The 13,332-nt window shown below is 45.5% G+C and overlaps 1 protein-coding gene across 1 annotated transcript in view; it reads right to left on the bottom strand.

The window, feature by feature from the left end:
• Positions 1 to 2,466: 2,466 nt before the first annotated feature.
• Positions 2,467 to 13,332, bottom strand: part of LOC129818846 (protein FAM163B-like) — a 43,876-nt gene continuing 33,010 nt past the window's right edge. The window contains exons 2-3 of the mRNA XM_055875120.1: positions 4,899 to 5,014; positions 2,467 to 3,482 (exon numbers count right to left, since the gene is read on the bottom strand). Of these exons, the coding sequence (XP_055731095.1) occupies positions 3,081 to 3,482; positions 4,899 to 4,991 (495 nt within the window). The 5' untranslated portion in view covers positions 4,992 to 5,014 and the 3' untranslated portion in view covers positions 2,467 to 3,080. The remainder of the gene's footprint in view (positions 3,483 to 4,898; positions 5,015 to 13,332) is intronic.

Below are 13,332 nucleotides of genomic sequence, written 5' to 3'. Positions count from 1 at the left end.
CCCTTTACCTACTGCATTGTTGAAGCACCTCTGGCAGCGATTACAGCCTCAAGTATTTTGGGGTATGACGCTACAAGCTTGGCACACCTGTATTTGGGGTGTTTCTCCCATTCCTCTCTGCAGATCCTCTCAAGCTCTATCAGATTGGATTGGGAGCGCCGCTGCACAGCTATTTTCAGTTCTCTCCACAGATGTTAGATCGGGATCAAGTCTGGGCTGTGGCCGGGTCACTCAAGGACATTCAGAGCTCTGGAGAAAGTTTTCATCAAGGATCTCTCTGTACTTTGCTCCGTTCATCTTTCCCTCGATCCTGATGATTCTCCCAGTCCCTGCTGCTGAAAAACATCCTCCAGCCACCACCCTTTTTCCCCGTAGGGATGGTGCCAGGTTTCCTCCAGACGTGACGCTTGGCATTCAGGCCAAAGAGTTCAATCTTGGTTTCATCAGACCAGAGAATCTTGTTTCTGCTGGTCTGAGTCCTTTAGGTGCTTTTAGACAAACTCTAAGCGGGCTGTCATGTGCCTTTTACTGAGGAGTCGCTTCTGTCTGGTCACTCTACCATAAAGGCTTGATTGGTGAAGTGCTGCTGAGATAGATGTTCTTATTGAAGGTTCTCCCATCTACACAGAGGAACTCTGGAGCTCTGTCAGCGTGACCATTGGGTTCTAGGCCACCTCCCTGACCAAGGCCCTTCTCTACCGATTGGTCAGTTTGGTCTGGGGGCCAGCTCTAGGAAGAGTCTTGGTGGTTCCAAACTTCTTCCATTTAAGAATTATGGAGGCCACTGTGTTCTTGGGGACCTTCAATGCTGCAGACATTTTTTGGTACCCTTTCCCAGATCTGTGCTTCGAAACAGTCCTGTCCCGGAGCTCTACGGACAATTATTTCGACCTCATGGCTTTGTTTTTGCTGTGACATGCATTGTCAACTGTGGGACCTTATATAGACAGGTGTGTGCCTTTCCAATCAATTGAATTTACCACAGGTGGACTCCGATCAAGTTGTAGAAACATCTCAAGGATGATCAATAGAAACAGGAAGCACCCGAGCTCTATTTCGAGTCTCATAGCAAAGGATCTGAATACTTATGTAAATAAGGTATTTCTGTTCAAGAGAAAATTATATATTTGCAAAAATGTCTCAAAACCTGTTTTCGCTTTATCATTATGGAGTATTTTGTGTAGATTTTTGTGTAAAAATAACATTTAAGCCCTTTTAGAATAAGGCTGTAACGTAACAAAATATGAGAAAAGTGAAGGGGTCTGAATACTTTCCGAATGCACTGTATGCGTGCCTGTGTGTTTGTTAGCATGAATGCACATGATGCAAGAATAGATCGACTAAATAAAAAGGCCCATGCCGTTTGGACAAATTGTTTAATTTGCTGGGATAAACAAACAAAAACAACAACCGTGTTCGCTAGTCAACTGGTGGTGGTAAAAGGAAGAAGAAGAAAAAGAGGCAAAGCATCCAATACCACTGAATGTACAGATGGAGAGGACAATAACATGAGGGAGCCAATCAGATTCCAGCCCCCACCCCACATTCACTCTGATTTAATCTCTGCAGTAAATAATCTGATAGAAAGAGTGGCCTGTGGGCATGAAAACACAACCGCAGCCTCTCCATCCCCATCCTGACTATACTGCGCACAGAGCACAGCGCTTCCTTCAGTCCTGCTCGCAGAGCTCAGAGAGAACGATCATACTCTCCCAGGCCTCTAAATCGAGTGCAGAGTTCATCCTCCTAGTCCAACAAGGCGAGTGGAGAGGGAGCTAAACCAAGTCCAATCCAATCGAATGAAGATAAACCACAAAATGTTGTTAAGATTTATAAGTCTATGGATATCAGGTATTAGACAACACAGGGAATCCGGTGAAAATACCACGATTTGAAACTCCAGTGAACAAGATAACCATAAATGACATAGTAAAGTGTATAAAATATCTTATTTTTTTCTCGTCTGTATGGTTTCTCAGCACTCATCAGACATAAATAGTATAGATGCTGTTTCACAATATTCAGTAATTATAACGACTGAAGTAAAACTTTAAAAAAGGACACCTATTTTCAAAACCCACTTAGCTTGTTTATCCCAACGGGTTAAGCCAACCCTGGGCACATTCTGTTTGGTAAATCACATGAATAAATAACTTAACTTAAACGCCCCCCCCCTTTAATGTCCTTTTAATGTTATTGCAACCCAATTAGAGTCTCAAAAAAGTAGGATAACGTGTTGTGTACAGCGCTGGCTAGGATTATCTCCATATATCACTTCCTTGGTATGTAAAACACACACCTCTCATCCTAACTTAATCCACATTGAGATTAAGAACAGAATTCCAATCTCCTGCTTTGTGTACAAGAAAAGATTAAGCCATCCCCACTGGTTGGTCTTCCATGAGAAGCAGCACGTCTCTAATGCTCTCATAGCAACACGCCCCCCCCCCCCCCCCCCCCCCCCAAAACACTGCATGTAGAAAACAGAGCAGAGGACTCCACCCCCTACTTTCCAACACAAGCCTTTTATCTCCAACTTTTTTACGGTCTTTGACATGTTGTTCCCCCCCTCTTCCTCCATTTCCAAACCATGATGCGATGGATGAATAATCCATAACTTGGGATGTGATCTGCTCTGGCCCCTTTCTGGTGATCAGGCTGGAGATTGGCGGAGAGACACACTAGTGCGAGTAGCCTCCATAACACTCCTCCTTATCACCATGGTTTCTTGGTTTCTTTAGCAGCAACTACGCAAAGTCTGTTTTTTTGTTATTTAAAAGTAGAGTTGATTTGGTGGATTTCAACCAGAAGGTGGTTTAGGTTTAGGGTAATCCAACAGTATGAGTCCAGACAGTGGAGAAACTCTATGGTATTTCAGGGTCAACCTCCTACTGTACCACAGACCAAGCAGAATGAGGAGAGGACAAACTCGCAGATATATATTTTCACCAGTTAATGTGTGGTTATAACTGAGTGTAAGACCAAGGTTCATGGGAGAATCACAGTCCCACTGTCTGTCCCCATTGTACTATCCATCCATTTCCACGAGTCCTCAATGCCACCGGATGGCGCTAATGCCACTAAACGTCAGTGCTGATGCTGCAGCTGCGGTTGAACATGTCCTTCATAGTGACCGACCGGGTCAGGTTGAGTTTGTGGTAGCTGGGCATTTCTACGGGCAGGTCCAGGTCGTGTTGCTGGACACTGCGGTAGCTGATGCGGTCGCCGCCGTTCCGCAGTCCGTCCGGGTGCTGCAGGTAGAAGGGCAGCTCATGGTGCGTGCACGACGGGCAGAATGTCTGCGAACGCGTCAGTTTACGCGCCAACGGCGGTGTGAAGAGGGCGGGGCCGTTGGGGTTGGAGGCGGCGGCCGACGCCGCCACGATGTTGTGGTTGGAGTGTACAGGCGGGAGGCGGGACGTCACAGCGAAGTCGGGCTCCTCCTCCTCCGACTCAGACTCCTCCTTCTTACAGCAATAATACTGTCCGGGAGACAAGAAACGAGGAGAACATCAATATTCACTGCACATCCTTGAGAATAAGAAATCTTCTCCTTCGTACAGCAATAATAAGGTCAGAGAGAGGGGAGACTGAGGAGATAAGGACATTAACAATCACAGCATGTCTATCACTAAGAATAAAAAAAAGTCTTAGGTCTATTTGATCTGTGACCAACCTGGGTCAAACAAGAGTGTCAAATACTTTAAGACTTAAAAGTCTCTTTTGGAAAGTCCATTACCAACATGAAGAGAAACAATACTTGGTATTCAAAGTGCAGGTGACAGCAAAACATTCAGGAGATGATACAAAGAGAAATCCATTCAAATGGACAGCTACAGTACTTGAATGAGATGGCAGGCCTGTTTTAAATCTATGCTGCCTTTATGAAGCTGTCTCATGTGGCACACATTGCAGTTTGGTAATCTGTTACCAAACATTACAGTGAGCTGTTACGCAACATTACACCGAGAGGGAGTCTGGAAAAGAGCATAAGCATGCATGAGCGAGAGATGGGAGATTAACCGAGTATTTATACAATTACATTAGCATGACTCTGAGAAAAGGAGCTGGATGTCTATCTTTTAGCTGAATGGAATAGGAATGGATGGTTCGTTAATTAAATGTCGTCTCTTTCTGACCCATTTACTGTCTTATGGTAATGCATTGTAAAAATGTCTCAACACCCCCCACTCTCCCCAACCAGGTTTTACACTATAATTTAAATAAGGTTCCAAACATACCCCACTCTCCCCTACCCAGTTCTCCACACAGCCTTTGTACACTACATTGTACATCTTGTCTCAAGTTACCCCACTCTCCCCTACCCAGTTCTATCTGCACACTGAAGGTTTGATGATCACAAAACATCAGATATTCCAGAACCAAAGAACCCTTTCTGCATCAAAACATGTAGTCTAGGGAGAGAGTTCTGAACGCTCTGAGAAACAGTCACCCAGCAAGCTGTGCGAGGGGGGACATATCCAAGTCAGTATGTGCAGCTTGACTATACAAAAGGGTGTGTGATGTTGTGATGTCTAACTGCTTACGGAGTGTGCGGTGATTGTGACGTGGAGCTCCCCGTACCGCATAGCCTGACCTCGGAGAAGAGGGGAACACTCCAGAGGGGCACGCCTTGATGAAGACATGTTTGCTGAAGTGCGTCAGTGCTAAAGGAAACTAAATAAAGGCTTTTCCATTTAGATTGAATTACATGGTGTGCCATGCCTTTTTGTTTTTTGTCTTTCAGTTTTACTGAAGCAGATTATTAAGCACCCAGTCAGAGGTCTCGATCAGAGGTGTGGAGTGACTTGATGCCTATTGTGACGGTAACAGTTTAGTGACAGTACATGGCCTGAGCACAATGAAGCGAGGACCAGAGGGTTGTAGGAGGGGCTTACCTGCAGCCTACAGTAACACAGTACTGCGATGATGCATAGTAAGATAACTGTAGCTAAAATACCGCCTGTGATGACCACTGTCCCGGCTGTCATTCGAAATCCTCTCCATCAACGGCCTACAGAAAAGAAAGAATGAAAGAGGGGGGGGGGTAATTGAGTGAGAGAAGAGAGAGAGAGAGAGAGAGAGAATGGAAAAAGAGATAGAGAGAAAGAAAGGGTGAAGAGATAGATAGCGAGGTAGAGCAAGAGAGAGAGAGAGAGAGAGAGAGTGCATTGTGTTCATTAAGTGGATTAACTCTGTGTCATCCCCGGTAACGCTCATTGAATTATCCTTCCTATACATAATCTAGACTTTGTCTCACTGCTTGAAACACAGATAGAGGAGATAAAGAAACAGGAGAATGAGTCGTGGAGGGACAGATAGAGAGAAGGATGAAAGGGAGGGAGGGAGAGATGGGGAGATGGAAGGGAGATGAATAGAGTGAGACGGAGGGCAAAGAGGTATAAGTGGAACGACAGAGCGTAGAGCGATTGAGAGGAGTGATAGAGAGGAAAGGGAGAGATGGGAAGATAAAATAAAAAGGAGAGGGAGAGGATGGGTGGAAAGGTTTTGAGGAGAGAGACGCAGAGATGAGAGTAGAGCGACCGGTTCATGAAAAGAGATAGGAAAGGGAAAGGGGGATACCTAGTCAGTTGTACAACTGAATGCATTCAACTGAAATGAGTCTTCCGCATTTAACCCAACCCCTCTGAATCAGAGAGGTGCGGGGGGCTGCCATAATCGACATCCACGTCTTTGGCGCCCGGGGAAAAGAGATGGAGAGAAAGAGGTTTCCGGAGAGATGGATGGAGAGCCAGATGGAACTGAGGGATGGAGAGCGAGAGAGAGCAAGAGAGAGAGGTTTGAGGATAGATGGATGAAGAGATGGAGCAGCATCTCTGTGTTCTTAACAGAGAGGATGAGAGGGAGCTGTGTGGGAGAAAGGTCGTAACCTCTATGACATAACATATTATATGAGTGTGACGAGGACTAAGTCAGGGTCCACTGGGCAGTCAGGGATGGGTGACCCCTGAACACTGAACCTTACATAGAGGTCAATACAGAGAAATGAAAACAGAAGCGCTGACAAGTATTTTAACCAAACTGAGAGCCTCTTTGGCAGTGACCTTTGGCCGGGCCATTCAGAAGATTCTAAACTCAGCTCGGGGGGGTCAAAATCAGAAGTAACAGTCAATATCTGGTGTATCAGCTGCATTAAGTACTGCAGTGCATCTCCTCCTCATGGACTGCACCAGATTTGCCAGTTCTTGCTGTGGGATGTTACCCCACTCTTCCACCAAGGCACCTGCAAGTTCCCGGACATTTCTGGGGAGATTGGACCTAGCCCTCACCCTCCGATCCAACAGGTCCCAGGCGTGCTCTATGGGATTGAGATCCGGGCTCGTCGCTGGCCATGGCAGAACACTGATATTCCTGTCTTGCGGGAAATCATGCACAGAACGAGCAGTACGGCTGGTGGCATTGTCATGCTGGAGGGTCATGTCAGGATGAGTCTGCAGGAAGGGTACCACATGAGGGAGGAGGATGTCTTACCTGTAACGCACAGTGTTGAGATTGCCTGCAATGACAACAAGCTCAGTCCGATCATGCTGTGACACACCGCCCCAGACCATGACGGACCCTCTACCTCCAAATCGATCCCGCTCCAGAGTACAGGCCTCTGTACACTCATTAACACTCATTCCTTCAACGATAAACGTGAATCTTACCATCACCCCTGGTGAGACAAAACCGCGACTTGTCAGTGAAGAGCACTTTTTGCCAGTCCTGACTGGTCCAGCAACGGTGGGTTTGTGCCCATAGGCGACATTGTTGCCGGTGATGTCTGGTGAGGACCTGCCTTACAACAGGCCTACAAGCCCTCAGTCCAGCCTCTCTCAGCCTATTGCGGACAGTCTGAGCACTGATGAAGGGATTGTGCGTTCCTGGTGTAACTCGGGCAGTTGTTGTTACCATCCTGTACCTGTCCCGCAGGTGTGATGTTCGGATGTACCGATCCTGTGCAGGTGTTGTTACACGTGGTCTGCCACTGCGAGGACGATCAGCTGTCCGTCATATCTCCCTGACGTCTTAGGCGTCTCACAGTACAGACATTGCAATTTATTGCCCTGGCCACATCTGCTGTCCTCGTGCCTCCTTGCATCATTCCTAAGGCACGTTCACGCAGATGAGCAGGGACCCTGAGCATTTTTCTTTTGGTGTTTTTCAGAGTCCGTAGAAAGGCCTCTTTAGTGTCCTAAGTTTTCATAACTGTGACCTTAAATGCCTACCGTCTGTAAGCTGTTAATGTCTTAATGACCGTTCCACAGGTGCGTGTTCATTCATTGTTTATGGTTCATTAAACAAGCATGGGAAACAGTGTTTAAACCCTTTACAATGAAGATCTGTAAAGTTCTTTGTATTTTTACGAATTATCTTTGAAAGACAGGGTCCTGAAAAAGGTCTGTTTATTTTTTTGCTGAGTTTATAATGGCAACGGTGGTAGTCCAGCTATCACATCATAACAACGGAGGTAACAGCTAAAGTAACAACTTAACCAACCAACCTTAGCACTGACTGACACACCAATCTGAGACTGCACTCACTGACCTTCCAACCAACGTAACCTCTTCTCCTGTCCAGCTACAGTGTGTCTGAGGTCCAACGAGAGAGAGCAAGAACTTGTCTTTGACAAAGGCCCTTTATCTTGTTTGGCCCGACGGATCTGATAAAGTCAATCTAGCAAGCTGTATACAAACAGCACATACCTACCGGATGGACTCTAATATGACAAATCTAATTTACAGGTCAAATCCTCAAATGAAATCAATAGATCTGTGCTAAGAATTGGAAAGTAACAGAAAAGAGAATTTAAAAGACAACAGAATAAAAGTCTCATACAGAAAGGACAGAGGGTAGTGTTAAAAGTTAAAAAAAATATCATAAAAAGAGTATTGTACTACAAAATATGACAAATATCTTTGGGTAATATGTCTGTGTGTGCCTCTGGGAGTATTGACCAAACACATAAAATCACTCTATTCTAGCTATATCATTCAATTTATATGGTACTGACTTGGTTGTGCTGACCAGCTAGTTTTGGGTCAATGCGCTTTAACCCAATGAATCCCACCGTAACGTCGGCAGGTTTTCAACTTCTAACCGCTTTTAATTAAACGTTGTGTGTTTGGGCTACAGACTTCTGGGTTGTACCATTGGATTCATCTATTTCTTCTGTATCCATTAGTCTGTGTGATTAACGGGGGCTGAGCTAGAGCGGCATTTGTGAGACAAGGGTGGATCCCAAAGAGGCCCGGGGCCGGGTCTTTTTACAAAAATGTCTGTTGAGTCTGAATGGTTTGACTACAAACTATTAAAAGCTATATATGGAAGCTGAGACTCTCACGATGTGTAACATCTTTTGCTCTATGATGCTCACAAGCTACACAAGAGTCGTTAGAATTTGAGGGGGTTCTTCTACGTGGACAATCAGAGGAAATCCGAGGACATAGTGTCTATAATACTGTAATAAGCTAACAAGTGATTGGGAGATTTTAATACGGTTTTAAATACCTCTATGGACCGTAAAGGAAATCACACTACAAACTATCACCCTCAGGCACTCTAGGAAATCATGAATGTCATGGATATATTGGAATTCGTGTAAATACCCTGACCTAGTAAGATATACATGGCGGAGGCTTAATCAAGCTAGTCGTCTTGACTACTTTCTTATACCATTCTCTCTGACACCAAAAGTTTAAAAAAGTGATGAGAGGGGACAGAATGCGGTCGGACCATCACATAATTGGCATATATATTACTCTTACAGAATCTCCACGTGGGTGAGGATATTGGAAATTTAATCGAAGCCTACTGGACGATAACTTGTTTTTAACTAGGACAGAAGTATTTATAACTTACTTTTTCCTACATAACACAAGTACAGCAGAACCCATTTTTGTATGGGACACTTTTAAATGTGCCTTTAGTACTCATTCAGTACTCATCTATAAAACAAAAGCAATTTAGGTCAAAGAGTCCATATTAACAAAGAAAATTGAAGGACTAACAGTACAGATAGATAGCAATAAAAACTGTACCATAGAGGCTCAGAGTAAGTTAGAGGAAAAACAAAAAGAAATGGAGGAACTTATTCAAGAAAGATCCAGTGTGATATATTATAAAAATAAGGCTAACTGGATGGAATATGGGGAAAAATGAGGAAAAATTATTTTTCAATCTTCAACATAGAAATGCTACCAATAACTTTTCACTGAAACCTGTTACAAATGATTGAGTCATTCATGATTCCCTGAATGATAATTTGAAAGAGGAAGTAAAGTACTTTAAGGATCTTCTTAAGGATCCATCCCTTTTTTTCAATTTTCGCCTAAAATGACATACCAAAATCTAACTGCCTGTAGCTCAAGCCCTGAAGCAATGATCAAATCAAATCACATTTTATTTGTCACATACACATGGTTAGCAGATGTTAATGCGAGAGTAGCGAAATGCTTGTGCTTCTAGTTCCGACAATGCAGTAATAACCAACGAGTAATCTAACCTAACAATTTCACAACAGCTACCTTATACAAACAAGTGTAAAGGAATAAAGAATATGTACATAAAGATATATGAATGAGTGATGGTACAGAACGGCATAGGCAAGATGCAGTAGATGGTATCGAGTACAGTATATACATATGAGATGAGTAATGTAGGGTATGTAAACATTATATTAAGTGGCTAGTGATACATTTTTTACATGTATGGCAGCAGCCACTCAATGTTAGTGGTGGCTGTTTAACAGTCTGTTGGCCTTGAGATAGAAGCTGTTTTTCATTCTCTTGGTCCCTGCTTTGATGCACCTGTACTGACCTCGTCTTCTGGATGATAGTGGGGTGAACAGGCAGTGGCTCGGGTGGTTGTTGTCCTTGATGATCTTTATGGCCTTCCTGTGATATCGGGTGGTGTAGGTGTCCTGGAGGGCAGGTAGTTTTCCCCCGGTGATGCGTTGTGCAGACCTCACTACCCTCTGGAGAGCCTAACGGTTGTGGGCGGAGCAGTTGCCGTACCAGGCGGTGATACAGCCTGACAGGATGCTCTCGATTGTGCATCTGTAAAAGTTTGTGAGTACTTTTGGTGACAAGCCGAATTTCTTCAGCCTCCTGAGGTTGAAGAGGCGCTGCTGCGCCTTCTTCACCATGCTGTCTGTGTGGGTGGACCACTTCAGTTTGTCCGTGATGTGTACGCTGAGGAACTTAAAACCTTCTACCCTCTCCACTACTGTCCCATCGATGTGGATAGGGGGGTGCTCCCTCTGCTGTTTCCTGAAGTCCACGATCATCTCCTTTGTTTTGTTGACGTTGAGTGTGAGGTTATTTTCCTGACACCACACTCCGAGGGCCCTCACCTCCTCCCTGAAGGCCGTCTCGTCGTTGTTGGTAATCAAGCCTACCACTGTAGTGTCGTCTGCAAACTTGATGATTGAGTTGGAGGCGTGCATGGCTACGCAGTCGTGGGTGAACAAGGAGAACAGGAGAGGGCTCAGAACGCACCCTTGTGGGGCCCCAGTGTTGAGGATCAGCGGGGTGTGGATGTTGTTACCTACCCTCACCACCTGGGGGCGGCCCGTCAGGAAGTCCAGTACCCAGTTGCACAGACCCAGGGTCTCGAGCTTGATGACGAGTTTGGAGGGTACTATGGTGTTAAATGCTGAGCTGTAGTCGATGAACAGCATTCTCACATAGGTATTCCTCTTGTCCAGATGGGTTAGGGCAGTGTGCAGTGTGGTTGCGATTGCGTCGTCTGTGGACCTATTGGGGCGGTAAGCAAATTGGAGTGGGTCTAGGGTGTCAGGTAGGGTGGAGGTGATATGGTCCTTGACAAGTCTCTCAAAGCACTTCATGATGACGGAAGTGAGTGCTACGGGCGGTAGTCGTTTAGCTCAGTTACCTTAGCTTTCTTGGGAACAGGAACAATGGTGGCCATCTTGAAGCATGTGGGAACAGCAGACGGGGATAAGGATTGATTGAATATGTCCGTAAACACACCAGACAGCTGGTCTGCGCATTCTCTGAGGATGCGGCTGGGGATGCCGTCTGGGCCTGCAGCCTTGCGAGGGTTAACACGTTCAAATGTTTTACTCACGTCGGCTGTAGTGAAGAAGAGTCCGCAGGTTTTGGTAGCGGGCCGTGCCAGTGGCACTGTATGTCCTCAAAGCGAGCAAAGAAGTTGTTTAGTCTGTCTGGGAGCAATACGTTTATTTTTGTAATCCGTGATTGACTGTAGACCCTGCCACATACCTCTTGTGTCTGTGCCGTTGAATTGCGACTCTACTTTGTCTCTATAGTGACGCTTAGCTTGTTTGATTACCTTGCGGAGGGAATAGCTACACTGTTTGTATTCGGTCATGTTTCCAGTCACCTTGCCCTGGTTAAAAGCAGTGGTTCGCGCTTTCAGTTTCGCGCGAATGCTGCCATCAATCCACGGTTTCTGGTTGGGAAATGTTTTAATAGTTGCTGTGGGTACGACATCGCCAATGCACTTGCTAATGAACTCGCTCACTGAATCAGCGTATTCATCAATGTTGTTGGCTTTTTTAAATTTATTTTTTAATACATTTTACCCCCTTTTCTCCCCAATTTTCGTGGTATCCAATTACTAGTAATTACTATCTTGTCTCATCGCTACAATTCCCGTACGGGCTCGGGAGAGACGAAGGTCGAAAGCCATGCGTCCTCCGAAACACAATCCAACCAAGCCGCACTGCTTCTTAACACAGCGCGCCTCCAACCCGGAAGCCAGCCGCACCAATGTGTCGGAGGAAACACCGTGCACCCGGCTCCCTTGGTTAGCGCGCACTGCGCCCGGCCCCCCACAGGAGTCGCTGGTGCGCGATGAGACAAGGATATCCCTACCGGCCAAACCCTCCCTAACCCGGACGACGCTAGGCCAATTGTGCATCGTCCCACGGACCTCCGGTCGCGGCCGGCTGCGACAGAGCCTGGGCACGAACCCAGAGTCTCTGGTGGCGCAGCTAGGCCGTCACCCGGGGTTGTTTGACGCAAAGCGGAACATATCCCAATCGGGGGAGGGCCTTATATGCGTCGCGGAAGTTAGAATAACAATGATCCAGGGTTTTACCAGCCCTGGTAGCACAATCGATATGCTGATAGAATTTAGGGAGTCTTGTTTTCAGATTAGCCTTGTTAAAATCCCCAGCTACAGTGAATGCAGCCTCAGGATATGTGGTTTCCATATGTGGTTTTCCATCGATGTGTCTGCTTGAGGGGAATATATATGCGGCTGTGATTATAATCTAAGAGAATTCTCTTGGTAGATAATGCGGTCGACATTTGATTGTGAGGATTTCTAAGTCAGGTAAACAGAAGAACTTGAGTTCCTGTATGTTTTTATGATCACACCACGCCTCGTTAATCATAAGGCATACCCTCTTCTTACCAGAAATATGTTTGTTTCTGTCGGCACGATGCGTGAAGAAACCAGCTGGCTGTACCGACTCCGATAGCGTGTCTCGAGTGAGCCATGTTTCTGTGAAGCAAAGAACGTTACAGTCTCTGATGTCTCTCTGGAATGCTACCCTTGCTCGGATTTCATCAACCTTGTTGTCAAGAGACTGGACATTGGCGAGTAGTATGCTCGGGAACAGTGCGTGATGTGCCCGTCCCCGGAGCCTGACCAGAAGACCGCTTCGTCTGCCCCTTTTACGGCGTCGTTGTATTGGTTCGCCGGCTGGGATCCGATCCATTGTCCCGGGTGGTGGGCAGAACACAGAATCCGCTTCGGTAAAGTCGTATTCCTGGTCGTAATGATGGTGAGTTGACGTTGCTCTTATATCCAGTAGTTCCTCCCGACTGTATGTAATAAAACCTAAGATTACCTGGGGTACCAATGTAATAAATAACACGTAAAAAAAACAAAATACTGCATAGTTTCCTAGGAACGCGAAGCGAGGCGGCCATCTCTGTCGGCGTCGGAAGTTCTAACCCACATCAAACTTAAAGACAGGAAACAAACCAAAAAGGTAGCGCAACTAAAGGTGTTGACTCTCCACATCTATCAAGACGATAGATGCATATCAATGATATGCATATTCTTGGTACCATTTGAAAGGAAACACTTTGACATTTGTGGAAATGTGAAAGAATGTAGGAGAATATAACACAATTGATCTGGTAAAAGATAATTAAAAGAAAAAATACTGTTATGTATTTGTTTTGTACCATCATCTTTGAAATGCAAGAGAAAGGCCATAATGTATTATTCCAACCCAGTTGCAATTTAGATTTTGGCCACTAGATGGCGGCAGTGTATGTGCAAAGTTTTAGACTGATCCAATGAACCATTGCATTTCTGTTCAAAATTTTG

Source organism: Salvelinus fontinalis, chromosome 21 (genome assembly GCF_029448725.1).
Source record: "Salvelinus fontinalis isolate EN_2023a chromosome 21, ASM2944872v1, whole genome shotgun sequence".
NCBI classification, from domain to species: Eukaryota; Metazoa; Chordata; class Actinopteri; order Salmoniformes; family Salmonidae; genus Salvelinus; species Salvelinus fontinalis.
The sequence above is the reverse complement of the archived record's forward strand: the minus strand, read 5'-3'. Positions and strand labels throughout refer to the sequence as shown.